Genomic DNA, 27678 nt, shown 5'->3' with positions numbered 1-27678 from the left:
TCCAAAATGGTGGATTCCCAAATCAGGATCCTCCTACAGTCCTATCCATTAGATTTAAATGGCAACACAGTCCACCAGCTCCTCGGGTGAAAATCCTCGGGGCCATCTTTGACTTCTCCTTTTCTCCCCCACCCTGCATCTAATCCATCGGCCCGTCCTGGCACTTTGCCATTCAAAATACATTCAATCTCTTCCCCCTATTGCTCTGGTTCCAGCCACCACCTCTGTTGGCTGCTCCCCCTGTTTATGTATACATGCCCCACTGTAATCTATTATTAGCTCAACAACCCAAGTGATCTTTTAAACCATAAATCGAATCATGCCACCCCTCTTCTCAGAACCTTCCGATGGCTGCCCATCCCACTCCTTCCTATGACCTTCAAACCCTATGTGAGGTAGCTCTTTACTTCTCTAACATCATATCCTACTATAAGCCCCTTCTTTGCTCCCACCCTCAGCCATTCTGCCATCCTCACTGTGTCTCCAACATCGGGACCACTGGCCTTACTATTCCCTCTTTCTGAAATCTTCATACTTCGAACATCCCCAGAGCTAGTTCTCTCGTGTACACCAGCTCTTTACTCAAAAGCCAGCTTCTCACCAGGGGCCTCCCTGGCCATGCTATCTACAATTTCAACCCTGCCGGCTCACGTTTCCTGTCCCTTTCCATGCCTTGTTTTTTCTCCTTAGCACTAATCACTGTCTAATATACCACATATTTACTTATTTACTTTTTAATTGGCTCATCGGGACATAAACCCCATGTAGGCAGGGAGTCTGCACATTTGGTGAATTACTGTTCCGTAAGCCACCAATACAAATCCTGACATGGAAGTATCACCAAATATTTGTTGAATAAATGAATATATAATCTGTGTAACTTACTCCTGCATCATGAAGGAGAAGCACAGAGTGGAAATTGTTAGCACACTGGAAAACGTCACCATCCTCTCCGATCCCCCGTCCCTAGGAAGGCACCGGTAAATAAGTACACTCAGCTCTGTGTATCCACAGGTCAAGAACCTTAGGTAAGGAGCTTTGTGCCGCCTTGTGTACATTTCTACACACTCCAAGCCCACCCGATCATGTTGTGTGTAGGGCCTCTACCTTTCCCAACCCTTCACTGATGCTGTACCCAAGCCCAGCCGTCTCTTAAAAACCCGTGTTGAGGTTACAAGATTTTTTTTTTTAATTAATAAGACAACCAAGAGCAACCACAATCAAGTTGTGTTGGAGGCCAACGGAATTGATTCTATATCTCTCCATCTGGGAATTCTTCCATTAAAACAAGTGAGTTTATTTTCACTTCGGCTATAACAGTGGACACAAAACCTCCTGGAATGTATGGTCGGCATGCTAAAAAGTCTTTATGAGAGGACTCATCACCTTGAGAGTGACCATTTCTTTCTTCTAAATAATCAGGATCTCAATACAGGGATATCATTGTTGTAGTTCCTAAATGCACTTCACTACCTGGAGACAATCTATCTTCTGTGAAGAAGCCATTATGGCCTCTGATGCATCTCCCTTTTTACAGCTTATTGATCTACAAGCGCCCAGCCAGCCACCACACCACTACGGATATGTGTAATAAAAGCTGACACAGGCATGCTGCTGGCATAGGAACATAAAAGTCCTTCTTTGAAATGTTAACAACTCTGCGGACCCAAAGAGATGAAATGCCACCGTCCCAGTTTGAAATAAACCTCTAGGTTCCTATAGGTTTTAAAATAAACATACAAGGCAAAAGACAGTTTTCTAGGGTAAGGGTTACCCACCATTTTATGAGACTCGCATCACCGTGCAGCTCACCCATACTTCTTTAAATCACTTTTTACAATTAAGCCAGCTCTTCAAAACACAAGTTTCGTTGGAATTCCTACTCCATGGTTACTACTGAAAATACAATCTACATTTTTTTCTTAACCTGAGCACTTTCTCCAGATTGGGCAGAAGGTGCTGGAAATCACTTTTCCAACTGAAACCCCGTACAGATTTAACTCCTATAAATCCAGGAGTTAGAGTGTCATATAAAATGTTGCTTTGACATGAATCATTTATTTAACCTAGTTTAGAGCACCAAGCAAAGGGGCTGGATCTATATTTAGCTGCTGAGAGCAAAAGAATTATTCTACTTATCTGAACGACCTAGCAATGGGCTCTGCCCTTAGCAGACTACAGGCCAGAAAAGTCCTTAAAACCTTCACCGTAAAATGACCCAGCCAGAACAACGGTCACTGTCATTTTGGGAGTATCGCCTTCCCTGTGAGACGCTGAGAAGTAAACATCTCTCTCACCCACTGTCGACTGCGCACTTTGGGGGTCTTCGCAAGCAAAGATGTGTCGGTTGGCCCCCACGTCTTCCTGTCCCCAAATCTCCCACCGTGTCTCCCCGTCCCCAAATCCCCCTATGGGGATGATGTTTTCTGTGAGCAGCATTGCTCACCAACAACAATGGCATCGGGTATGCCAGATTCTGAAGGTGCAATACTTACCATGTCTCCCTAGCATCACTGACCCACTCCTGCTCAAAGTCATAAACAGTGAACTGAGGTATGAACCAGAGCGGAGATGGTCACAGAAGGCACAGCCTCTGTTTCCAGGTCGTCATCTGACCGAAATCAATATCAAAGGAGAGGTGAGGACACTGCCCTAAATAGGTGGTTGAGAGGGAGGCTTCCCCGAGGTAGCCTGAAGACACTCCTGGTGATAAATATTGTGAAACCTGGAAAAAGATCCTGAGGCAATGGCCACACCTGCCAGACCCAGAGGTGAATTTGGAAACCCTTCCTTGCATGATAGGAACAAGAAATGGAGGTACTTAACTTAACCCCCTACTTTGCCTACTCTCTTTAGGGTAGGAGGGCCAGCCTCGAAAAGGCCTAAAGAGGAGAAAAAGTGGGCACAATGAAGAGGTCAAATCCAAAAAAAACTGAATTGTCGCCACTTGAAAGTCTCCTCTTGTGAGTCAGAAATATGGGTGCTTTAAGAAAATACAAACCTTCACCAAGGAAATAAATTGAAGTTTATCATATGCATTACAGAACAATTCACAGCAGGCTTCCTTTTAATAGTGAGTCTCCCTAGTCCAATGAAATTATGGCTCTTTGTTAAATAAGATTTCCAGATCGACTGCATTAACTGAGATAAACCTTCATTCATTCAACAAGTAGGTATTAAATACCTATTATGGCCCATGCATTATGCAAAATGCTGCAGATAAAAAGATGAATACGAAATAGTGCAAAAACAGTCTCAAAAAGGATGGAAACATAGGGGGAAATAAAATGTCACTGGTGGCAGGAAGCAAGCGTTTGGTGTGTGACAGGGTGAGAACACCAAGCAAGAAGAGGACAGGAGAGGGCCTTAAGCTGATTGCTAAAAGGTAAGCATGTGTTGACCAGGCAGACTTGGGGGGTGTGGTGAGCAGGGACAGGGACTTCCAGGCAAAGGAAAAAGCTTCATAAGCAAAAGTTCCCAAGGCAGAAAACAGTTCAACTTGTTCGGGGGCAGGGGAGTCCATCAGGGCTGGACGAGAGCATGCTGGAGGCAGAAAGGCATGCCAAAGGACCAGATGCCCAGGTGGGGGTGGGGGAGGTATGTTGCCAGACCTGGGGGGCCCATGGGCCAAGGTGAAGATTACGGATCTTATCCTGACTGATACGCTGTGGGGAGCCACTGAGTTGAGCAAGTGATAACATGATTAGATTTCCATTTAGGAAAAATCACTCTGATTAGAAAGCAGTGAGGACAGATGAGATAGAGAGCAGGAAGCCAGAGGGCACTGCAAGAGCACAGGGAGCAGGCACCTCACCACAGCAGCAATGCTGGAACAGGATGGGGGGACAAGCACGAACATATCAGCAGAAGCGACTCGTTCACCGCGTGGATGAGCAGGGCAGGAGAGAAGAGAGCCCTAAGGATGATCCTTAAGTTTCCGGTTTAGGCAACTAGAGAGGTGGGATATCAAGATGGAGGAAAATGGGGAGAGAAAGGACTTCGGGGCACGGGAAGAGAAAACAGGTTCTTCGGGACCCATGGGATATCCAAGCGGAGATATCCCACAGGATATCCCACAGGAGCTGTTTGGATGTTAGGTCTGAGTGACAGATTCCCAGTGCGACAAGTCATGAGCTACAAGGGCCGCAAAGAGCCAGAGGCGTGAAAGAGAATACTCCAGGAATGTTGGAGAACCCCACACAGGCTGAGAAAGAAGAGCCAGCAAAGAAGAGGGAATAAGAACAGAGGTAGAGGGGCACCTGGCTGGCTCAATCAGAAGAGCGTGCGACTCTTGATCTCCAAGTTGTGCGTTCAAGCCCCATGTCAGGTGTAGAGATTACAAAAAACTAAATAAATAAAATTTTTATAAAAGAAGAAGAAGAAGGAGGAGGAGGAGGAGGAGGAGGACAGGAGTAGAAGCAGATCCAAGAGGGAATGTTGCCTCCAAAGCCAGAAGAGATGAAGTGTTGAAAAAGAAGGAGCAGTCCCAGCCGCCGGGGACTGGAAAAGAAACCTAGCGGCAGGGACCCAAAAGTGCCCTGAAGACGCATGAGGAAGAGAGGCAGGCCAGGCCAGGAGAGGGGCCACGCCTGAAAAAAACTAGGGCTGAGCAAGACTGCCTCCGGTTTCCTTTGTGCGAACACACGTAGCGAGGAGAGACAGGGAAAGGTGAGGCCAGCTTTTCCCAGAGAGAGAGAGGTCATTCACCTGAGGAAGTATGGGCACTGCCACCTGTGGATACACGTCCTGGATACGGCAGCTCCTGGGCATCTCATCAACCCTGTGGCTACCAAAACATAGGCACGGCAGTCACTCTGCTTCAATACCCCTGAAACCTCACGAGACACTAGGGACTTCGGGCCCTAGGGACATTCCCTAGGGACACTCCCTAGGGACTTCGGGCCCAGCTTTGGTGTTTCGGGCCCAGCATTATCAGGTGAATATGGAGCCCCCGCTATCGTTGTGATAGGTCTTTTCTGCTCCAGCTGTAGTTTGTCTGAACACCGTGGACACGAATCGTCATAACAGAGGGACCCTTGGCTACGGTCACCCTCATAATTTTAGGGATGAAGAAGCTAAACCGTGTTCATCAGTAACATAAAGTTTTACCGACTATTCTCTACTTGGTTTCCAGAGTGATAAGAAAACTTCTGAGGGGGCGCCTGGGTGGCTCAGTCAGCTAAGCGACCAACGTCGGCTTGGGTCGCGATCTCGGGGTCTTTGAGCCTTCCCAGGGGTGGGCACTCAGCCTCTGGCTCATCCCACACTCCCTGTCTCGGTGCCTTCTCTATTCACAGTTCTATGTCTGATCAAGTCAATTGGAGGATTAGTTTCAGTTTACCTTTCTGACCCTTAAAACTCTTGGTTTTCCTCCACAAGCTGCAGGAAACTTACAAAGGGGGGAGTGACTTGTACATTACTCTTTGTCTCAGAAACAAATCTTTTTTTCAAACTTTTATCTTTAGAGAGAGAGAGAGAGAGAGAGAGAGAGAGAGAGAGAGCCCAAGGCGGGGGAGGGGAGGGGCAGAAGGAGAGAGAATCTTAAGCAGGATCCACACTCAGCACAGAGCCATTGCAAGGCTCGATCCCACAATCAAGAGTCCGACACGTAACTGACTGAGCCACCCAGGTGTCCCAGAAACAAATCATTTTAAAGCCTCAACTTCCTCTTCTCACACCACATCAAGAGTGAGTAAAACATAATTTTATTTGTTCTCAGCCCTTCCCATGAGCTACTTTCAGTGAAAACTGTTGGTTAGGAGTTACCTGATTCTCCTCTAAATGCTGCTGCTACTAGTCACAAAAGTCAGTCACAGATCACCTCAGAAACAAAGTTTTCCATTAATTTTCCTTAAAGAACCTGCCTCCTAAACACTGAACAACACAGTTAAAATAAAATAAAATGTTAACTTTATTGTCAGGATCATAGAAACTTTCCAAATAGCCTGCTTGTGTGCATTCCCCATTTGCCTCAGTTTAAGAAATAAAATAGCAGACATGATTTTAAAGCAACTTCCCAATTCCATTTGTTTCTCTGTCTTAAGAAAGGTAATCAGGGGATGGGGCACGTGGGTGGCTCAGTCGGTTGAGCAACTGACTTTGGCTCAGGTCATGATCTCACAGCTCGTGAGTTTGAGCCCCGCGTCGGGCTCTGTGCTGACAGCTCAGAGCCTGGAGCCTGCTTTGGATTCTGTGTCTCCCTCTCTCTCTCCCCCTAACCCACTTGCATTCTGTCTCTGTCTCTCTTGAAAATAAATAAACATTAAAAAAAATTTTTTAAATAAAGGTTATCAGGGGCACCTGGGTGGTTCAGTCGGTTAAACATCCAACTCGATTTCAGCTCAGGTCATGATCTCAGGTTTGTGAGTTCCAGCCCCCCGTTGGGCTCTGTGCTGACAGCATGGAGCCTGCTTGGGATTCTCTCTCTCTCCCTCTCTCTCTGCCCCTCCCCTGCTCACACTCAGTCTCTCCATCTCTCTCTCCCTCAAAAATAAATAAACATTTAAAAAAAAGAATGGTAAACATCATCTTTCATTCTGGGTTTATCAGTCCCATGCATACTTGCAAATACAACACAAATAATGTCTTCCATAAACAATACCTAATGTTATTTGATCTGTGTCTAACTTCATATAAGTGGCAACATACTCCACATTTCATTCTGTATCCTGCTTTTTTCACTCAAATTTTGTTTACTCACTTGGAAATATATAAATGTAGTATATTTATTTTAAATATATGGCAACTGGGGCGCCTGGGTGGCGTAGTCGGCTAATCGTCCGACTTCAGCCAGGTCACGATCTCGCGGTCCGTGAGTTCGAGCCCCGCGTCAGGCTCTGGGCTGATGGCTCGGAGCCTGGAGCCTGTTTCCGATTCTGTGTCTCCCTCTCTCTCTGCCCCTCCCCCGTTCATGCTCTGTCTCTCTCTGTCCCAAAAATAAATAAAAAACGTTGAAAAAAAAATTTAAATATATGGCAATAGCTTCCATTGTATGACTCTACACCATACCTCATCATCTGTTCTCCTATTCATGGGCACGTAAGTTTTTCTGTCTGGCTTATTTCTGTTGCTGTTCCAAGCGGTGGCGCCATACATTCTAGGACATGTGTCCATGCATGTGAATATAGCAGGAGCACAAGTATACGTGTCTTCAGCCTCCGGAGATAGATTCCAGCTGCACTCCAGTGTGGTGTCGGCAGACACACAGCAGCATACGAGCGCAGAGCTTCTTGAGGGTAAAAACAACCCCATCCCATCCAGCTCTGTGAAACACTCCAGGGCTTTGGGGAATAGGAGTGGTGTTTGCCTAAATAGAACCGCTGTTATAAAGATTAAGAGAAATTCAGGCCAAAATTGAAAGGGAGACGCTCTGGAGCAAATAAAGTGTCCAACGGAGTGAGGTTCAGAATATAGAACAGCAGGGCATTTTAAAACGCAGGAAATGATATAAATTTATGAAGATGACCTAATATAAAGCAAATTGCCTTTTCTTGGCAAAATACTTCGACGCCAAAAAAAAAAAAAAAATCAATTGAAATAATTCAGATACTGCAGTCTCCCATAAAACAGCAAATCTGTCAAACTTCCTTGAACGACAATAGCAGCTTCCACTCAGCATAAACATCACCTGTAGACAATTCCTGGTGACTCCCGGAGCAGGCCTTAAAACACCATCTCTGTGTATACAAATTTATAAAAAATAAACTTTTTTCATCTTTGAATCACCTGTTCGTTGCCTGACTTAAATTTATACGTGCCGTTATCAAACACTGCTGAATAGGGGCGCCTGGGTGGCTCAGTCGGTTAAGCGTCCGACTTCAGCTCAGGTCACGATCTCGCGGTCCGTGAGTTCGAGCCCCGCGTCGGGCTCTGGGCTGATGGCTCAGAGCCTGGAGCCTGCTTCGGATTCTGTGTCTCCCTCTCTCTCTGCCCCTCCCCCGTTCATGCGCTCGCGCTCTCTCTCTCTCTCTCTCTGTCTCAAAAATAAATAAACGTCAAAAAAAATTTTTTTTAATAAAAAATAAAAAAATAAACACTGCTGAATAAATCACCTCTGGTATGATTTATAAAATCTGGTAGCAATGGCTGCTTCTTGGGAGAAGGGCTGGGGGGTCTGAGGGACAAGGGTAGGTGGAAGGCAGACTAGACAAGTCTTGTCAAAATTGTCAAGCCTTGTCAAGACTTGTCAAAATTAATTAGTAATTTTTAAATTACTAATAAGGCTAAGACTTCACCTGATCCGTCCACAAATAATGACTCTAAGAACATTCCTTCGTCTGCAAAGCCCCCCTTACCTGCTCCAAAATTCAAGTACCACTCAGGCCCCTGACATGTAAATAAATCTCTCCTAGAAGCAACCTTAGGGCTTATATTTATTAGTCTCCTTGCACACTTCCTCCTTTTGTTTGTTCTCTGAGGACAGGAACCATGGATTTCTCTCAGGATCCGCCAAGTTATGTGCCTGACATAGTTGGAGCTCAAAAGACTAAAGGCAGGAAGAGCTCTTCATTTTACAATAATTTTTAAATGACCCAAGAGATGTATTTGTTACTTTTATTCGTTTTATATCTTGATGCTCTTTAAAAGTATTGTTGTTATTTTTTTTTAAGTTTTATTTATCTTTGAGAGAGAGAGAGAGAGCGCACGCACAAAAGCAGGGGAGGGGCAGAGAGAGAGAGAGGGAGACACAGAATCCCAAGCGGGCCCCAGGCTCCGAGCTGTCAGCACAGAGCCCGATGCGGGGCTTGAACTCACAGACTGCGAGATCATGACCTGAGCCAAAGTGGGATGCTTAACCGACTGAGCCACCTAGCCACGCCCTAAAAGTATTGTTTTTAAAAAGCAAGCCAAAAAAGATATGATTCTCAAAACTGTTTAGAATATATATATTTTACACTGATATATGTATATATATACATATATATATCGTGTGTGTATATACACGATATATATATATATATGATTCTCAAAACTGTTTAAATGTAAAACCTATGTGGGCAGGCATTTTGTCTGTTTTATTAACTTCTGCATCCTAAGCATTCCAGTGCCTAGCACATGTAGGTGCTCAATCAGTGTGTTGAAAGAATGAAGATCTTTGGCTATAAAGTATCCTACACACTGACCAGTAATACAGTTCCTTTCTCTATTAAGTTTTACCATTTCTTTTCATTAATTAATTTATGTATTTTAATTACGGTAAAACACACGCAACACAAAACTGATCATCTCAGCCAGTTTTAAGTGTATGCAGTTCGGTGGCCTTAAGTGTATTCACGTTGTTGGGCAGCCATCCCCACGTTTCTCCATGAACTGTCTCAGTGTTTAACTCCAATCTGCAACAAGACATTTCAAATCATTCCAAAGAGAAGCAGCAGCGAAGTTGTGTTACATGATTGTGTGCGGGTATGAAATTAGCTGCTTTGTTTCTCACCTCTTCCTTCCACACTTCTAGCACCCTGGGATGCTCCCTTCAGAAGTGGGCTCTTTTAGGACACCTGGGTGGCTCAGTTGCTTAAGCGACCAACTCCTGGTTTCAGCTCAGGTGATGATCTCACTCTTTCATGAGTTCAAACGCCCCCCCCCCCAACTCCCTGTCCTGTGGGGCTCCGTACTGACAGGGTGGAGTCTGCTTGGGACTCTCTCTCTCTCTCTCTCTCTCTCTCTCTCTCTGTCCCTCCTCCACTTGCACTGTCTCTGTTTCTCTCAAAATAAATACATTTTAAAAAAAAGAAGTGGCCCCTTTCTCTCTCCTTTCTCCCCTCCTTTCCCTTCTCTCCGGGTTCACCTTTTCTCAACCATCTATCTATTATCTACACTCTATCACCTAAATTTAACTTTCTCATCAAACGTTAGAGTGTGAAAGGTCTTGAAGTTTATATAATCCAAACTCACTATTTTACATTTGACAAAACAATGTCCTTTGGGAAAAAAACGTATGCATTTTCTCAGAAAGAGCAGATGTCCAATCCAGATGTTCAAATCAATTTTCTGTCCACTCATCCCCCAGGTCACCCGCTCCCTCCTCTTTCTGCGTATTGTTTGGAGTACGTAGTTATAAAAGTATCTGCATCTGAATACATATTTGTGACTTCACTCTCCTTCATTCCTAGATGTTTATGTGCCTGCACGTGAAGGGTCAGACTAGCCCACAGTGGGTTCAGAATTCTGCCTGAAGGCCTAGGACCACCTAGTAACAGCAGAGAGGGAAAAAATATTTGTAACCGACAACCCCAAGTGGAATATACAGAATCGATCTTGTAATTGATCCTTACCAACCCTACAGTACAAGAAGAAATAAGCTGACCTTCTGGAAAAGAAACATGGCTCTTGGCTTTGTTGACTCAATAAAAAGAACTCACTCCCCCGACCCGAGTCTCCTGACCAGTTGACTCCTGATCCGGTTGACACAGACGTGGTCTTCTGAGGAAGAGCCTGATCCAGCCACACATGACAATGAATTTGGGAAACCGTCAGCTAGAGTGTAAGTTCCCTCAGGTCAGGCACCATGTGATGCCTCTTCGTTTTGCCCCCCAGCACCTAGCGGAGCGCTTGGTACACAGCAGGTGTGCAAAACACATCACACCGACCCTCTCTCTCTTCCCATCCGTGCACCTGCCCACTGAGTCACAGGGCTCCTAAATGTTACCTCTCACTGGTTCATTGTATTTCAGAGTGAAGAGGGAGGATGATGTGACCGCACTCACTTGCGCATTTGGCCACACACAAAATGTGTATGCATGGGGCACACACTATATACAAACGCCGTGGGTGTTTATATGTGTTTCCTTGTGAGCCGGTAAAGCCTCCCTATATCTCAAAACCAAAACTAATGGAACTGTTAATTTTTCACTTAGTTGCCCAGCTTCCCCTTTATGCTTCCTTTTCTTTTTAAGTTTGTTTATTTATTTTGAGAGAGAGAGAGAGAGAGAGAGAGAGAGAGAATCCCAAGCAGGCTCACTGTGAGCACAGAGCCTTATGCAAGGCTTGAGCCCACGAACGGTGATATCATGACCTGAGCCAAAACCAAGAGTCAGACGCTTAACCGACTGAGCCACCCAGGTGTACCCTTCTTCTTTATGCTTCCTAAAAGCAAAGACACTTCATACTCTTCACTACTTCACATTATATTATATACTGATTAGTTCATTAGGGATCATTTTTATTCTAATTGGTATGTTTTTAAGGTAGTACCTTTTATTTTTTTTTGGTAGGAAGCTCTATACCCAACATGGGGCTTGAACTCACAACCCTGAGGTTAAGAGTTGCACACTCTGCTGAGACAGCCAGGCACCCCTTGTTTTTATTCCACATGTATTTATTTATTGTCTGTCTCTCCCCACTGGAATGTAAGCTTATCCATGATGCCCAGCCCCTAGGCCCTCAGTTAATATTTGCGGAATGAATGAGGGTGGCCATAACCTCAGCATCCACCACAGTGAGCAAAATAAATACTTGAAAATCATGTATCCGGCACCTGGGTGGCTCAGTCGGTTAAACGTCTGACTTCCACTCAGGTCATGAACTCACAGCTCATGGGTTCGAGCCCCACCTCAGTCTCTGTGCTGACATCTCGGAGCCTGGAGCCTCCTTCCGATTATGTGTCTCCCTCTCCTGCTCGCAGTCTCTCTCTCAGAAATAAATAAACATAATTTTTTTTTTTAAATCCCGTACCAAAGTGTGGAAGGGCTTCTGCCAGTGGGTTTCAAAGCAAAGTGTGTGAACTACTTTAACATGACCTTCCCCTGCAGGCCTAAGCGGGAGTTCTCAAGCAGGTCTCCCCATGGTGACATTCTACAATTGCTTCTCGTTTCTTTTCCAGTTTGAGGAATCAATACCCCAGCCTCTTCTCCACCCTACACCCCCCACCCAGCAGACCCTATGGTGACAAGGAGGGCAGTGCATGAGTCACCAAACCGGGAGCCAGAATTCGAATCTTGGCACCTTCGCTTCCTTATCGTGAGACTTGGCAAGTTAATGGACATTTATATGCCTCAGTTTCCTCAACTGTAGCGCAGGGATGAAAAAAATAATAATGCCCACCTCGAGCGTTATTATGAAGAATAAATTAGCAAGTATATGGAAAACTCTTAGAGGAGTACCTGGCATCATGTTTGACAATTATTATTATTAACCCTTTCCATCCAGACAACAAGGCAAGTTTCTCTGAATGGAGTGGAGAGAGGGCAAGGAGAGAATAGAGAAGCATGTGAGAATTCTGAAGGAATTTTAATGGAATCTTAAAGATGGGAAGTTAATAAAACATAGACTTGGTATAATTGACCATGAACTCAAACCTTCTGCCCAAAACATTCAAGTAGCAAAGTTTCTTCAAGTGTAGAATAATATACTTAAATTTGAGGTCAAGTTATCATGTTTAATTAATTTAATTCCTCATCTGAAACCAAGTACATGCTTGCTCTTTTGAGGCGCTGGGTTCCACGCAGCTCTGTCCAATGGAGCCTTCTGGGATGACAGGAATGTTCTCTAACCTGCACTGTCCAATATGACAGCCACGAGCCACACACGGCTCTTGAGCCCTTGAATGTGGCCAACGTGACTAAGGAAATGAATTTTTAATTTCATTTTATATTGGTTAGTTTAAATTTAAGGAGCCACCTGTGGTTAGCAGCTACCCTACTGGGCGTTACAGCTACCAGGGACGTGAGTATACAAGCTCCTTGGCTCTTCCCGGCTCTCCAGCTCCACTCCCTGCCCCTCTCACTCACTCCAGCAATCACCACTCACGAGGCCAAGCTGCTGTTTCACAGCTCCGTGGCTATGCAGATGGCTCTCTTGGCCTGAAATGCCCTTCCTCACCATCCACCTCCAAGTTCATGAAAATTGTGTTCCGATCTCATTTCTTCCAGGCAACTTTCCCCACCCCACCCCTCCCGGCTTACCCCCATCCCCCTGCCCCACTGCCAACACCATCCATCACTGCCTGCTCGGTGCTTCTCCGCATCTGTAGCTGCTGCTCTGTCGTTGTCATTTATCCCCTGTGACGCTAACAGACTATGGGAATTTTAAGGCCCAGGTATCATCCATCACTTCATTCCAGGGATGTGTGTCCATCACATAATACACGTGCAGTAAATATTTGCTGAGCACATTATTAATTTGTGAATATGTGCAGTGTTTTGTTCAAATAAGCCTCAATACAGAGACAACCAGTCTATGATCATATAGATCAAATTCTACTAGAAGGCCTATTTTCAAATAATAAAAAAAGTTCTCAGAGTCTCAGGTGAAGGTCTACTTATTTTAAGCCATATCAATATAACATGCCAGTAGAAATCAAAGAATGTAAATGTTCCCTGGAACAAAATCCTACCTGTAGCTATTCCTCCTAAGGGTCTGGAAGTCTCTTGGATTTCAGAAACTGATCCTGTCATTGATCTGTCCCCCGTGCTTGCAGTGACTTACTAGGGAGACGTTGACATGGTTGAAAAGCAAGACAAGAGGACTTGATTATGGTCACAGTCGTATGGGGATTCAAGGGTGATCTATCCTTGCTGCACCCTCTACCCAATCCCACCTCCAAGAAGGAAGTCATTAAAATCTCATCTAATGTGAAAAATAATGATTGTGGGTGATAAATGTCTGTTCAGTGACATCGGCTGTCCAAAAAAGTACTGTTTCCCTTATTCCGTAGCAAAACTTTTTTGCTCAAAAAAACCTTCCCTGTTAAATTATTCAGCATCTGTTGCAATATTAACCTACCCTGAGAGCCATGCTGGCTCATTTTTTTTTCATCACAATTTTCTGACTAATCCTTTATTTGGATTCCCACACAAGTGTTCCTACAATTAGAATAAGCTCTTGATGGATACGTTTCTGGGAACCTAATTTGTATGAGATATTTCCCAAGTACCAAGCATCTGGTGAATGTATTTTACAAATTATATCTTTCCTGCCCTTCAGGAACTTAACAGTTCAATAAGACAAACGAATAAATATACCGTGACCAAAAATGCATATTTGTTATTGGTACACACATGGCAACAGGGCATCGAAGAAATGGATTTCAGAAAGAACATGAATCTAAAGGACTTTGTCTTCGAATCAGATATAGATTTGACTTTTGTCTTCTTATTAATTATGCGGTTTGGTTGTGTTTTAAAATGCACAGACGGCAACTTTCTAATGTAATGAACATTGATTTAACAAATGACTGAGTTACGTGGAGCTGTATGATCTTTTAGATAGATCTCTAATTTTCCCCTAATATTGACAGATTTTACACAGTCTTTTTCTCTGGTGTCCCTTCCCCCTTGCCCAACACATATCTCCCAGCATTTTAATCTGAGATATTCCCCCAAAAGACAAAGGCCTACCATATCTTTTGAGGCTGCTAATGAATACTGTGAGATAAATATCTTTCCCTAAGATGCCTGCCCTAAATTTAAATAGACGAATATCAATTTCTGGGTGTGTGTGTGTGTTTTTTTTTTTACTTCCTTCTAAAATCTGCCGATCTAGAAAGAACACGGATTAAGTCTAGAAATTATGTTCTATGTTATCGGAGTTGCTTGTGAATTCTACTAACAGAAGATACCCTTATTTCCAAAATGTGTCTATTGTTGCTTAGAAAAGGAAGATCTAGCTCTCAAATATTATGCTCCGAGGTTAAAAATGAAGATAGTGACCTTAAGTCTCTCAAGATTTGTAAGGCTGGCATGCCATCTATCTCAATAATACCTAACAAGAATGTCAAATGGACAGAAACGGCCATGGTAAGCGGGTGCTTGCAGCTGACATTGATTGCTGTATTTTGGGTGATGGGGAACAGCATCTCCATTAGTCCAAGTGAAATACAATGCCTGCCAACTCTAGGTATCAGTGTATTCAATCCCCCTGCTGTGCCGTGTCCATTTTCTGTTGCTGCAATTAAAAATCAGTCGATACAAAGTCAAAATGTTGTACACTCTTCCCCTATCCCTTTCCCTGTCACTGTGTTTCCAGCTTCACCGGAAGAACATGTCACTATGGTAACCAATCTCTCTGGTGCACAGACCAAGTTAACCTTTCTAGCCGGATTGCCAGGCAAAGCAACATGAAATCAAAGCCCTCTATAGAACCACCAGAAGATACGGACTCCATCCCCCTTTTTCTAAGTGGCGTTAACCAATACCAGACAGAAGGATACCCATCTTGTTGCAAGAGACATTTAAGAAAGGAAATTCAAGAATGTCCCTCAGCAAGCCCTACCACTGCTTATCAGGCATTATTATTAACATGAATTCTCCCTCCCGTTTCAGCCAACTTCCTACCGTCTCAATTTTGATGAAAGTGGAAAACAACGAACGAAGTAACACTTCACGAATCTGAGAGCCTGCAAACTGTTACGAAGTCACCCATTGTCAAAAACGAGTCTGGTTTCTCTTGTTTTCCTACTTTTAAATCCAAGCCAAGTTACTCTCTTCTGGAATTCTCTAATATTCTGTACATCGTTACAAAGTTGTAGAGCTCCGAATGGGTCCACCTGCTTCATATAGGAGACTAACCACGAAGCAGTTGTGATGTTTGTAATATTAAGACACTGAAAACTGGATCGGCTAAAATCCCTAGTCATCCTACAGAAACTACAAAATAAACATTCAGATGGATTCTCTTTCTGGACTTTTCTAAATCTGACTTGCCACCTAGATCATACCCACTGCTTGTCATTCTTCAACAATTGGCTTTTTCCAAATTACCACTTTTTTCTGATCAATTTCAATATTTTTATAAATCAAAGAACATCAGCTCTCACAAATAATATTTTAAAACAGAAGCAAACCTGTGTTATAATATTAAGAGACACAAAGAACTGTTTTCTATCTTTGACTCAAAGACTTTGCAGGTAACAACATCATTTTCACCTTGGCATCAGCATTTAATAGTTGAAGAGAATGAAACACAGCAGGGGGGGGGGGAGGGAGGGGGGGAGAACAACACTCATAAAATCACACCACATCTTCCAGAATGCAACTACCATAGGAGAGAACGTATTCTCTTCTTCAGAGCAATATTAATAATACATCCAAACAACTGTTCAGTGGACTAATAGAACAGGGTGGTCCCCAAAGTATAAATCACACAAGATTTACAAATTGCATGAGATGAACAGACTTTTAAAAATGTATGTGATCATACGAAAGAAAGTATGAAAGAAATTTTTATCATTAGTAAATATGGTCTGTTTTGTGTTTTGGAGTACTTTAGGTATTTTTGATATAAATCTTCTGAAAATGGTAATTTTTTTTCTCTAAAGTGAGGAACTACTTTTTATGTGTTTATTAGGCCCTGTTAAAATTCAAAGCACACAAGTCACTTTTGTCGACCATTTCCCCAAAAGGAGAAACCAAGAATCTGGTCAACAGGCCTGGAGCTACAATGGGGCAGGGGCTGTGATTTATCCATGTTTTTATGACCGACCAATGCCTGCACCACGCCGGGTATAGACTGGCACTTAGCAAACGTTTGTGGCGTGAATATGGCCTTCTCAGTGAGATGTTTCTCCTGAATCGGTTCAACATCTAAAACAAAGATTAAAACTAGGAGGCTGTCTGCCGGACACATCATTCTCAAAGGGGCTTCCTCTGCAAAGAACACAACGCGACAGATTCCCTCCCTTTTCAGAGACTGATGAAGCATTATCCTGGATAAAAACCCTGGACCACGATATTCCACGGGAATCCCATCACACAAACGCAAGACAAGAGGCCGGGCAGAGAGAGGTAAGCCTCCATTACCGCCTATCGGGAGGCAAGTTCTGGCCGCTCCGAGGCTCAGCAGGGCCTGGACAACCTGACCTCCCGTTCGCAGGAGGCCGGAGAGACCGTGGCCAGGCGAAGGGAGCAGAGGGCTGCCGGGCGAAGGGAGGAGAGGGCTGCCGGGCCTAGAGGCGCCGGGCTCTCCGCAGCGCCACGCCTCGCGCCTCGCGCTTACCTTTCCGAATGAGGGCTGCGATCTCGGGGTCGAAGCCCTGCCGGTGGCATTTCCTCCAGAGGCCCATGTTGGTGGAGTTGTACTGCCGGCTGCACTCGTCAACCGGGCTCATGGCGAAGAGCTGCCTGCGATTCCGGGCCCGGAGGAGTTTGCCCTCCCAGCGGTCCAGGCGGGAGCGGCTCGCCCGGAGCGGCAAGTTGTTGTTGTTGTTGTAAATGAAGCCGGGGTCGACCCGGCGGGTGTTGAAGGCCTTGCACCTGTCCCTGTGCTTCCTGGCGTCCGTCTCGTACCAGTGGTCCGAGCAGATGGCCACGGCCAGCATGCCGAGGGCGCAGAGCGCTAGCGAGAGGCCCGTGTAGAGCAGTAACCTTCCGGCAGCCATGCCTCCGCTTGGCGGCTACACCATGGGCATGATCCGCCGCAGCCTCGCCTTCCCTCCGCGCGCCCGGAACAAAGCGGCGGGCGGGCGGCCGAGCCAAGGGGGAGGGGGGACCGGAGGGGGACTCGCGCGGCGGCGCCCCCTCGCCCCCGCCTGCCGGTGCGCGGCCCAGGGACTGCGGGGATGGGGGCGGACAGCCTAAAAAGTTCTGATCCGGGGAGGCTCCGGCTGGCTTCTGGGCATCCTCCGGGGGGGCAGGTGCAGCCTCCGGCGGCGGCGAGCGGACAAGACCGCCTCCCGCCCCCTCCCTGCCCAGCAGGAAGCTACTGCCCCGAACCGGCCGCGTCGGCACACAGCCGGACTTCAGGCGCCGCTGCCCTCGGGCCAGAAACTAAACACCCAGTGCCCTCGGCTGCAGTGAGACTGTTGGGCTTTCTTTGTGCAGGGTGGCGACGGGACCCGCTCGCCTGGCCTTTTCTTGGGGTGAGGGGGTGGGGGCTATCACGAGTTGCTGCGCGACGACAGAAGGAACTCCAGCACCCGCGACGAGACCGGCCAACGAAGGAAAACCTCCAGATGCCAGGGCCGGCTGCCCTGAGTCCCGCCTGGGTCTCCCACTCAGCGACTGTCCCCCTTCCGATCTGCAAACCAAGAAATGTTCTTCCTCTCTGGGTCGGCTCTTTGGAAAAGCTCCGTCCTCTGGTCACCAGTAGGTCCTTTGCTGTCTGGCCAGCGCGCTGTGCTCAGAGGCGGGCTTCCCGTGGGCGCACGGTCGCGGCCAACCTTCCCGCGCGAGCTCCCGGGTGTTCTGCTTCTGGCCTCGCCATTCAGGAGGCCCCTCGGGCCGACGGCGCGGTCACCCGGACGGCGTAACCGGACGAGCCTCGGCCCGCGGTTAGGGGTGAATGGGCGGCAGCCGGCGGGCTCGAGAGACAGGATGCGCCGAGGAGGATGCACCCGGCAGGGCGCACGGCGCGGCGCGCGCGGAGCTCGGCGCGCGGTGCCTTCAACACCATGGACAGGTCGCGCGATCGGGGCTCACCACCAGCCCCGCAGCCAGCCCCGGGGGCGTCATGCCGGTCTCCCCAGCGCAGTCTCCTTCCTGAGTATCCACCCGAGAGGTTCCAGACCCGCCTCTCCCGCGATGCCTCTGCCTCACTTCTTCTGGCTCCCAAGTAGCCCCAGGAACCTGCTGCTCAGGTGCAAAGAAAATGCTGCAGGCACCGAGGAAAACAGCGGTCCCGGCCCTTCAAAACAATCCGCCCCCTTCTCCCGCCACAGCCCGGCACTGGAGCTGTCTGCTCTGCCCAACTGGGGTCAGCCGCTCTCAGACTGCACCATTTTCTTCGCAGCCCACCCAGGAGCCGAGGCGCCGGCTCACTTGGCGGCGCGCGGAGAATCCCGTCCGGGCCTCGGCGTCCCGCGATCAGGCTCCCAGCGCGCGGCGGCCGCCGAGGTGAATGGGGCGAGGGTGGGGGAGGGAGGCTGGGGCGCTGGGCTTCCCCTCCCTGCCTCCTCCTCTAGCCGCGGCGGCTCCGGGGCCTCGCGGGCTCGGCGGGTGGTGGGGAGCCAGAGCCCAGGCTGCGCCCGGGGTGCTCGGGAAATCGCATCGCCCGGGTGCGGGCGCCGGAGGAAGCCGCTGCCGCGCTCGCTCGCTCGGGCGCCGGGCGCTGCAGCTTTGGCTAAAACCCACAGACGAGAACACGGAGCGCGCAGCCAAAAGCTAGTGATGTCATCCGTGCAACGTGAGCCTCATCTCTTATTTTTCTAGCATCCTTAAAGATAAACTGCACCATTTCCCAGGCACGAGATGTCTAAGCCTGAGTCTCTGACCAGGCAAGTCAATGGTGTCTGGATAGGTATGTGCCCAACCATATCCATATTTATGCACATATACATACATGTGGCATGTAGCATGTTTCCGTGCATTATTATAAATTTAGGGATGTTGCCCCCTTCTCCTGTTTATCTCGTTTTGGTGGTGGAAAATTCCCTCACATCGACCCCGGTTCTTTAAAGACTGCTTATTGCGGAGTCGGCGTTCAGAGGGGCTGAGGAAGTTCCTGCGTCCCCAGTTTTGTCGCTAGAATCTAGGATCACATTAGATCTTTGTTTTCCCCAGAAGGCCACAGGCGCTACCTTGCTAGCTCCAGCCGTTCCCCCCACCCCCACCCCCCCGGGGCCGGGCGCGTCGCTGGGGTTGCCACGGCCAACCCGAGTCTAGCCCCACGCCAGCGCCAGACCCCCCGACACACACCCACCTCCACCTGCCACCACCTCCCTCCCCAGCAGGAAAGAAAAAAAGGAAACTGACTGATCCTTTCAGGACCAGAGGAAGAGAATTTTAATGGGGGGGGGGGGGGATGCTTAATAGATATTTTGAAAACGCTGGGGGGCTCTCTTTGAGGAGGGGAGGTGGGGTTAAAAGAAACCTCGGTGCGGGTCTGTCCTCATCTGGGTGGCTGCTGGATTTAGGCTTAGCGGGGGCGCTGGGAAGCAGTGCGGGACCCCAGACCGTGGGCGGGTGGGCCCCAAGGGAGCCCCAGTTCATCCCAGAAACGCCCGCCACCCCCACCGCCTGGCTCACGTGAGACCGCGCCGCAAAGGCTGGGAGCCTCCCTCCCAGGTTGAAAGCCTGGTTTTTTCTTTGCAATGCTCGCCCCTCATTTTCACCCTTACTCCAAAGCTGGGGGCCCGCACCGCGGGGTAAAGAGCTGCCCTGCGGGGGGGAAAAGTGTCCGGCACCCTGCTTTGCACAACGCGGCCTGCGAGCCAGAAAGAGCCCACCTCCACCATATTCTTTTTGTCTTTTTTCATCCTCCCTGCAGTTTGAAAATCGGGAACGAGGCGTTTCAGTGCCATCTAGTGGGGGAGGGGCGTGCCTCGCCTTCGGTCCCTGGATGCGGCAATGGGTTTTGCTGAAAGGGACAGCAGAGCCTGAGGATGTCCCCCGGGTTCTAGGGGGCCCGGCTGGCCGAGGGGCTATCAGGCACATGCCGTTGGCCGCCTCCCGGTCCCCTGGGTTCCCTAGGACGGTGAGGCGGAGCCCAGCGACTTGGCCACAATGTGGTCTCACCTTTCCTGTCTACCCTCACCAGTTCCCTCTCCCCCAGCCATGAAAATCTGGAAACAAGCGCAAACACTTCGCACACTTGCAGACTTGCAGTCTGAAATTCCCGGAGCTACTTCATTCTGGAAAGCCCAGAGCACTTCCAGCCTAACAGGATGTCTGTGTCTGACCACAGGGAGGAGGCAGAAAGGTGAACTGATACCTACAAGGTCACTCAGCAAGTAGGGGCACGTCCACATTAGAGCCTCACTCTCCTGATTACCAGCTCTCCCGTCCCCCGAGAACCAGTTCCAAGAGGTGCCCTGGAGCCCCCTTGAAACCCAGGAGGTTACCCATCTGGCAATGAAGGTACCTGTTCCTTTTCTCTGTATCTGTCCTCCCTCTTCCATTATTCCGTCCCTTTCTTGTTCTTCCTTTGGCAACTTTTCTCCAGGCCTGTGCCTTAGGCCTGCTTCCACTGATGTGCCTTGTCCCTTCTCCCATGGCCCTCCTGGGCCGTCCTGTGATTAGGGCCCTGCTGTGGGAAGGGCCCTAAATGGAACACTGTCCTCCTCTTTTCCCAACATCATTAAAATTCTATCTTGAAAACTTTGGCCTCGGTGACATCCCCAAAGCCTTTTAAAGATGTTGTTTTGAGGCCTCCTTTGACATGCGGTTTTCCTGGACAGCACTACTCCATTTGGGGAAGAGCCTGGTCTTTGGTGCTAAAAGGAGGGAGGATTCCTCCTCCAGACTATATAACCACTTGACCTTCTTTTCTTAATTGAGTGATCTATGTTTCTTCCCTCTGCCTTCTTCCAGTTCCTTCCACCCTGTTAGCTGTGGCATCACTGTTTCCAACCTCGTCCTTCTGATTCGAACCTACACTGTCCCAGGATCAGAGAATCCCAAAATTGGAAGGGACTTTAGAGTTTACCACACAAAAATGCATGAATCTCTCCCAGACCATTTCCCAAAAAAGTAATTGGCCAGCTTCTGCCTGCATACTTGCAGTGATAGGGAAATCACTCTCTTGGCAAGTACCCTGTTCCACTCTCAGGTGGTATAAATGGTTAGACAGTCCTTCCTTATACTGAGTCTCATCCTAGATCCCTGTAATCCTACCCATTGGCCTTTGAGAAGCCCACAGATACCTGATTCCTCTCCCATTTAATGGTCCTTCTCATACTTGACCTTGGCCATCATGTTCTCCCTAAGCCTTCTTCCCTCCAGACTAAATACCCCCTTGTTTTTTTGTTTTTTTTTTTCTCCTTGAGCTTACTGCTCCAGGCTTTCTGATGCTTCCTGATTATTAGTGCTTCTTGTATCCAGCAGGGCTCCTTGATCTAACCGTGAAGTCAACCGGTAAAGAAAAAACACGGTCAGTCATGTTTCCACATGACCCATATAAAGTTCTAATCATCCTCACTTTCTCTTCCAGGATCTCTTCTACAACTCATCCTTTCTGAATGCTATTCTAGGATCTTGCCCCAAAATAACATTAAAATCATTGGTTTGCAGTTTGTGAAATCCACATGGTTGAAATTTGGAATTTCATTTGCTCACACACAACCTCCCCCCTTTCGCTAACCGGCGTTCACATTCTCCAAGCTTTCTCTAAGGTCAACAACAGAGATACAGAGATATCATGAAAAGTTCTCTTTCCTGGGTTACAGTTCACCCAAAGCAGATAGATGCTTTCCTATAATTTCTTCACCCATCGGGAGCTATCTTCAGTTATCATATTTGATCTACCCTACACCCTACCTTCCGTCTAAAAATCACTCTCCTTGACCTTGTCTATTGGAAGCAAAATACAAGTTGATGAGGTGTGCTTTCTCATGCCAGCTATCAAGATGCCATCATTTGCTATATACACTTACTCCTGTTTTCCTAATTAACTTTGCACAACTTGGACATTACTTGAAACCCACGAGTTATCTTCCACTTCAGCCCTCCTGACACAATTCCTCCAGTGTGTCACATGCTAGTATTTATGCTTGAATCGCTGCTCTTCTCCCTATATCTCCACTCATCACAGAGCCACATTTGTGTGTTTAGCAACTTTCCTTCTTTTCTTCCTTAGTAGGGTCATTATAGCAAAAGGCCATTTTCGTCTCACCCCTAGCCATCTAAGTCCTCTCCTTACTTTATAGTCTTCTTCCTCCACCACACCACCATGTTGATCTTCTTCTATTCTACAGTTATCCTTTACCCAAAATTCTGCAGGAATTTCATCTTTCTTTATTTTTGTTTAATGTTTATTTATTTTAGAGACAGAGAGACAGAGTACAAGCGGGGGAGGGGCAGAGAGCCGGAGACAGAATCTGAAACAGGCTGCAGGCTCTGAGCTGTCATCATAGAGCCCGACTCAGGGCTTGAACCCATGAACCATGAGATCATGACCTGAGCTGAAATCAGACACTTAACCCACTGAGCCACCCAGGTGTCCCTGCAGGAATTTCATCTTGCCTGTACAGTGAAGCTCAAACTCTTTACAAGGTGTAAAGAGTTACACCCCCATACAAGGTGTCACAAAGGCTTCAACCTATTTTTTTTTCATTTTTTATTTTATTTATTTTTTTAATGTTTATTTTTGAGAGAGAAACAGAGAGACAGAGTGCAAGCGGGGAAGGGGCAGAGAGAGAAGGAGACACAGAATCTGAAGCAGGTTCCAGACTCTGAGGTGTCAGCACAGAGCCCGACATGGGGCTCAAACCCACAAGCCATGAGATCATGACCTGAGCCAAAGTCAGACACAACTGACTGTCACCCAGGCACACCTTTTTTTTTTTAAGAGAGAGAGTATGTGCACACTGAGGGAGGGGAGGGAGTTGAGGTAGGGGAGGGAGTTCAGGCGGGGAGTTAAGGGCAGAGAGAGAGAGAGAGAGAGAGAGAGAGAATCTTAAGGAGGCTCCACGCTCAGTGCAGAGCCCATTGTGGGTCTCAATCCCACAACCCTGGGATCATAACCTGAGCCAAAAGTGAGTCAGGTCCTCAACAGACTGAGCCAGCCAGGTGCCCTTCAGCCTATTTTCTAAAACTGGCCATTACACTCCCTTAGGCCCTCTGTTCTAACCAAGCAGCCCTCTAAACTTGTTTTAAAAAGCCCCTCTCCCCATTGGCATTCTTCCTCTTGTCCATAAAATACTTAACTGCTCTGCTTTTGAAAGTCCGTGCAATTACAGGTGCCTCATATCAATAGGTCAAATAAATGTCATTTGATCCTCTCACTAGAAGCTAAAAAGACAACGAGTTAAAGCCAACAAACATCCTGGATATTTAAAACCTCTTCCTAGGGGCGCCTCGGTGGCTTAGTCAGTTAAGTGACTGACTCTTGGTTTCAGCTCAGGTCATGATCTCACAGGTGGTAGGTTCAGCCCCCACCTCAGGCTCTGTGCTAACAGCTCAGAGCCTGGAGCCTGCTTCGGATTCTGTGTCTCCCCCTCTCTCCCCGCCCCTTCCCCACTCATGCTCTGTCTCTGTCTCTTGAAAATGAATAAACATTTTTTAAAAAGCTGTTTTAAATGACACAACAGAAAAATGATCAAAGGTCTTAAAAAGAAAATTTATAGGGGCACCTGGGTGGCTCAGTCGGTTAAGCGTCCGACTTAGGCTCAGGTCATGATCTCGCCATTCACGAGTTCAAGCCCCGTGTCAGGCTCTGTGCTGACAGCTCAGAGCCTGGAGACTGCTTCCGATTCTGTGTCTCCCTCTCTCTCTGCCCCTCCCCCGTTCATGCTGTCTCTGTCTCTCAAAAATGAATAAACGTTAAAAAAAAATTTTTTTAAGAAAATTTACAGAAGAAAAATTCAAATGGAATATTAACATACAAAAAAAAAAAAAAAACCACTCAACCCCTCTAGTAATCAGAGAATGCAATTTTTTTGAAGTGCTTCTTTTGTACCCACCCATGGGAAAAAGTGTTTATGTGTCTGTTAATGTCAAGTGTTGGCCAGGGCATAAGGAAACAAGCTGTCGTGCTCTGCTGGGGGGAGCCTCAACTGATACCGCCACTCAGGAGGGCAACTTGGAGTAGCTGTGAAGGCGAGAGATGTTTGTTTCGATCCAGCAGCTCTACTTGTAGGTATCCAGCCTGGAGAAACACTGGCACGTGGGGCAAAGAGCAGTTTTGGTTTGCTGCCCATCTCCTAGGGCTTCTATGACAGAGCACCGCAAATCAGCTATCCTAAAGTGTCAGAAATTTATTGTCACACAGTTCTAGAGACTGGGAGTACAACATCAAGGTGTTGTCAGGACCATGCTCCCTTTGAAACCTGGAGGGGAGAATCCTTCCTTGCCTCTTCTAGCTTCTAGAAGGAGCTTCTAGCTTCTAGTATCTGCTAGAAATCCCTGACATTCCTTGGCTTACTCTGATCTCTGCCTCTGTCATCACATGACTGTCTTTTCTCACAACATCCTTCCTCTGTTGCCAAATGTCTCTCTTCTTATAAGAACACCAGTCATACTGGAACATAAGCCTACCCTATTCCAGCCTGACCTCATCTGAATCAATTACCTCTACTATGACACTATTTCTAAATAAGGTCACATTTCAAAGTCATAGGGGTTAGGACTTCAACAGAGGTTCTGGGAGGACACTCTTCAACCTACAATTCTACCTTTCATGTAAAATAGAAGGGGACAGGGGCACCTAGCTAGTCAATGAGGTGAGTGACTCTTGATCTCAGGGTCATGGGTTGGGGCCCCACGGTGGGTGCAGAAATCACTTAAAAATAAAATCTTGGGGCGCCTGGGTAGCTCAGTTGGCTAAGCGTCCAAGTTCAGCTCAGGTCATGATCTCATGGTTCGCGAGTTCAAGCCCCACTTTGGGCTCTACGAGGACCCTCAGAGCGTGGAGGCTGCTTCGGATTCTGTGTCTCCCTCTCTCTCTGCTCTCCCCACTCACACTCTGTCTCTCTCTCTCTCTCCCTCTCAAAAATAAATAAAGATTTTAAGATTTTTTTAATAAAAAAATAAAAATAAAATCTTGAAAAAAATAAAGGAAAAAAGGGGTCATAAGCTAATATATATGTATCTGTTTATTTGTGCAAAATTAAAGAGTGATAGAAGAACCAAGGAGCCAAGCAGACAACAGGAAGCTGGCAGCGGGAAGCCACTACCACCACGAGGCAGGCTCAGCCCCAACAAAGAGCCCAGGGCAAGCTTACAAACGCAGCCCACCTCTCATGTACCTGAATGTTTATAGGTGTAAGTCAAATGATGAATTGTTAAACAACGATGTTCCAACCTCCTACCTTACACATACCTTTGTGATGACCAATTTTCAAATATGTGTAAAGTTATATTTGAGTATGAATACAATTTGGCAAAATATCAAAGACAACCAAATTATGACTGCTCATGTGTTGATGGATCGGCAATGCACAGGTGAGTAATAAAATAGAGGCACTTATAATTTACAACAAAATACGTATCATAAGAGTTATTTTTCTTGACTTTCATTTCAGAAAAATCATTCTGTTGTTATAATCAAGATTTTCACATAACTTTATATTCTATTGATGGTAATGTCAAATGTTTTTGACAACTGCTTTTGATTCCCTGTAGTTTTTAAATAGTTCTTTTTTTTTTTTTTAGCTTATTTATTTACTTGGAGAGAGAGAGAGAGAACCAGCGAGGAAGGGGCAGAGAGAGAGGGAGAGAGAGAGCCAAAGTGGGCTCCATGCTGACAGCAGAGAGCCTGATACGGGGCTCAAACTCACAAAAGGCAAGATCATGACCTGAGCTGAAGTCAGACACTTAACCGACTGAGCCACCCAGGATAGTTTTGGGTTTGTTTTTTTTTTAATTATTTCCAATTTGGAGAAACTTCACCCTACTGAAGCAGTAACACTTCTATTGGAATGTCAATAAAATTCTCTTTTTTTAATTTTTTTAATGTTTATTTATTTTTGAGACAGAGAGAGGCAGAGCATGAATGGGGGAGGGGCAGAGAGAGAGGAAGACACAGAATCCGAAGCAGGTTCCAGGCTCCAAGCTGTCAGGAAGGAGCCCGACACGGGGCTTGAACTCACGGACCATGAGATCATGACCTGAGCCGAAGTCGGAAGCTCAACCAACTGAGTCACCCAGGCGCCCCACAAATTCTTAAAACAATACTTATATTTGGGATTTTGTATGTTATATTCAAGCATTGTAACGATCACCTATGACAAGTTATTGTTAGTGCAAAAAATGCAAAAAATATTACTTTTATCATGTAAAATATTATCATATATGTCATGATTTTTACTGTCAAAGTAATATGTAGATCCACAATACCTATTCAGTTCTTCTTTCAAATATTCCAGTGTTAGAAAGAAAAATACCAAAAATTGCAGTCCATTGCTTAATTTGTTCAAATCTCTCCACAGTCAAGACCATATCTTGATCTATAACAGTCGGAAAATAGTTACTACAGACATTACTTTGGCTTATTTGTACATGAAGCCTCTTCTTTCAAGTCATGAAAACATTTGCATTTCCTTGTTCTAATTCTCTTATATTTTATTAGGATATCACATTTGATTGCATATGCACTCTATTTTTATTTAGAAAACCATTTTCTTTAAAATTTAAAAGTATTTTTAATCCCTTTAAGTGAGAAATCACCAAACTTAGGTTTTCTTTTGCTTATACCATTAATAGCAAGTAATAGTTTGTATCAAAAAATTGTGGACAGCACAAGTCCTAAATTAATTTTATCTTCCACAAAGACCACATTCTTGCTCTAGATTTGAGGACGTTCTATTGTTTCATTTAGCTTTCCTAATATATCTTACATCCTTTCTACATTAAATTTAATGGCTTTAGTCAGCATTTCCATTGTGTGCCTTTTTTTAACGTTTATTTATTTATTTTGAGAGAAAGAGAGAGAGAACGTGCACACGAGAGCCAGGGAAGGGCAGAGAGAGACGAGAGAGAGAGAATCCCAAGCAGGCTCTGTGGTGACACGGGGTCTGAACTCATGAACTGTGAGATCATGACCTGAGCCGCAATCAAGAGTCAGAAGCTTAGCTGACTGAGCCACCACATGCCCCACATTGTGTGTCTTAAGTGGCTGTAAGGCCAAATTTAAATGTGTCTTGTCTATGGATAGATTCAAGATATATAAATAATCTTTCAATTCCTCCAAAGAACTTCATGACTATTGGCTCAGTTGAGGCCACATCTCTAGCAACAAATTCAAACTATGTTATATATGTGCTATAAAGAATGTTTCTGGATTTTAGGCCAAAATCTAGGTTAGGTCTAGAAATACACTTATGGTTTAAGAGGAATATGAATTGCAAGAACATAATCTTGCAAAACGTGCCTC

The 27678-nt window shown here is 46.3% G+C and overlaps 2 protein-coding genes across 3 annotated transcripts in view; one reads left to right on the top strand and one right to left on the bottom strand.

Annotated features, from left to right (window-relative positions):
* The window catches only part of TMEM178B (transmembrane protein 178B), a 358780-nt gene extending 341274 nt beyond the window's left edge, over positions 1 to 17506 (bottom strand). For both annotated transcript variants that reach the window (XM_019452958.2, XM_019452957.2), the window contains exon 1: positions 16930 to 17506. In XM_019452958.2, the coding sequence (XP_019308503.1) occupies positions 16930 to 17311 (382 nt within the window). In that variant the 5' untranslated portion in view covers positions 17312 to 17506. The remainder of the gene's footprint in view (positions 1 to 16929) is intronic.
* Positions 17507 to 17963: 457 nt separating this feature from the next.
* On the top strand, positions 17964 to 27179 carry LOC128775612 (uncharacterized). Its single transcript, XM_053897782.1, has 2 exons — positions 17964 to 18764; positions 26282 to 27179. The coding sequence occupies exons 1-2, from the start codon at positions 17964 to 17966 to the stop codon at positions 26387 to 26389; spliced, it is 909 nt and encodes a 302-aa protein (XP_053753757.1). The 3' UTR covers positions 26390 to 27179.
* The last annotated feature ends 499 nt before the right edge of the window (positions 27180 to 27678 follow it).

The sequence above is a fragment of the Panthera pardus genome, unplaced genomic scaffold, assembly GCF_024362965.1.
Source record: "Panthera pardus isolate Hobbes unplaced genomic scaffold, ASM2436296v1 HiC_scaffold_8, whole genome shotgun sequence".
Lineage (NCBI taxonomy): Eukaryota > Metazoa > Chordata > Mammalia > Carnivora > Felidae > Panthera > Panthera pardus.
This window is presented reverse-complemented; position numbering and strand designations above follow the sequence as displayed.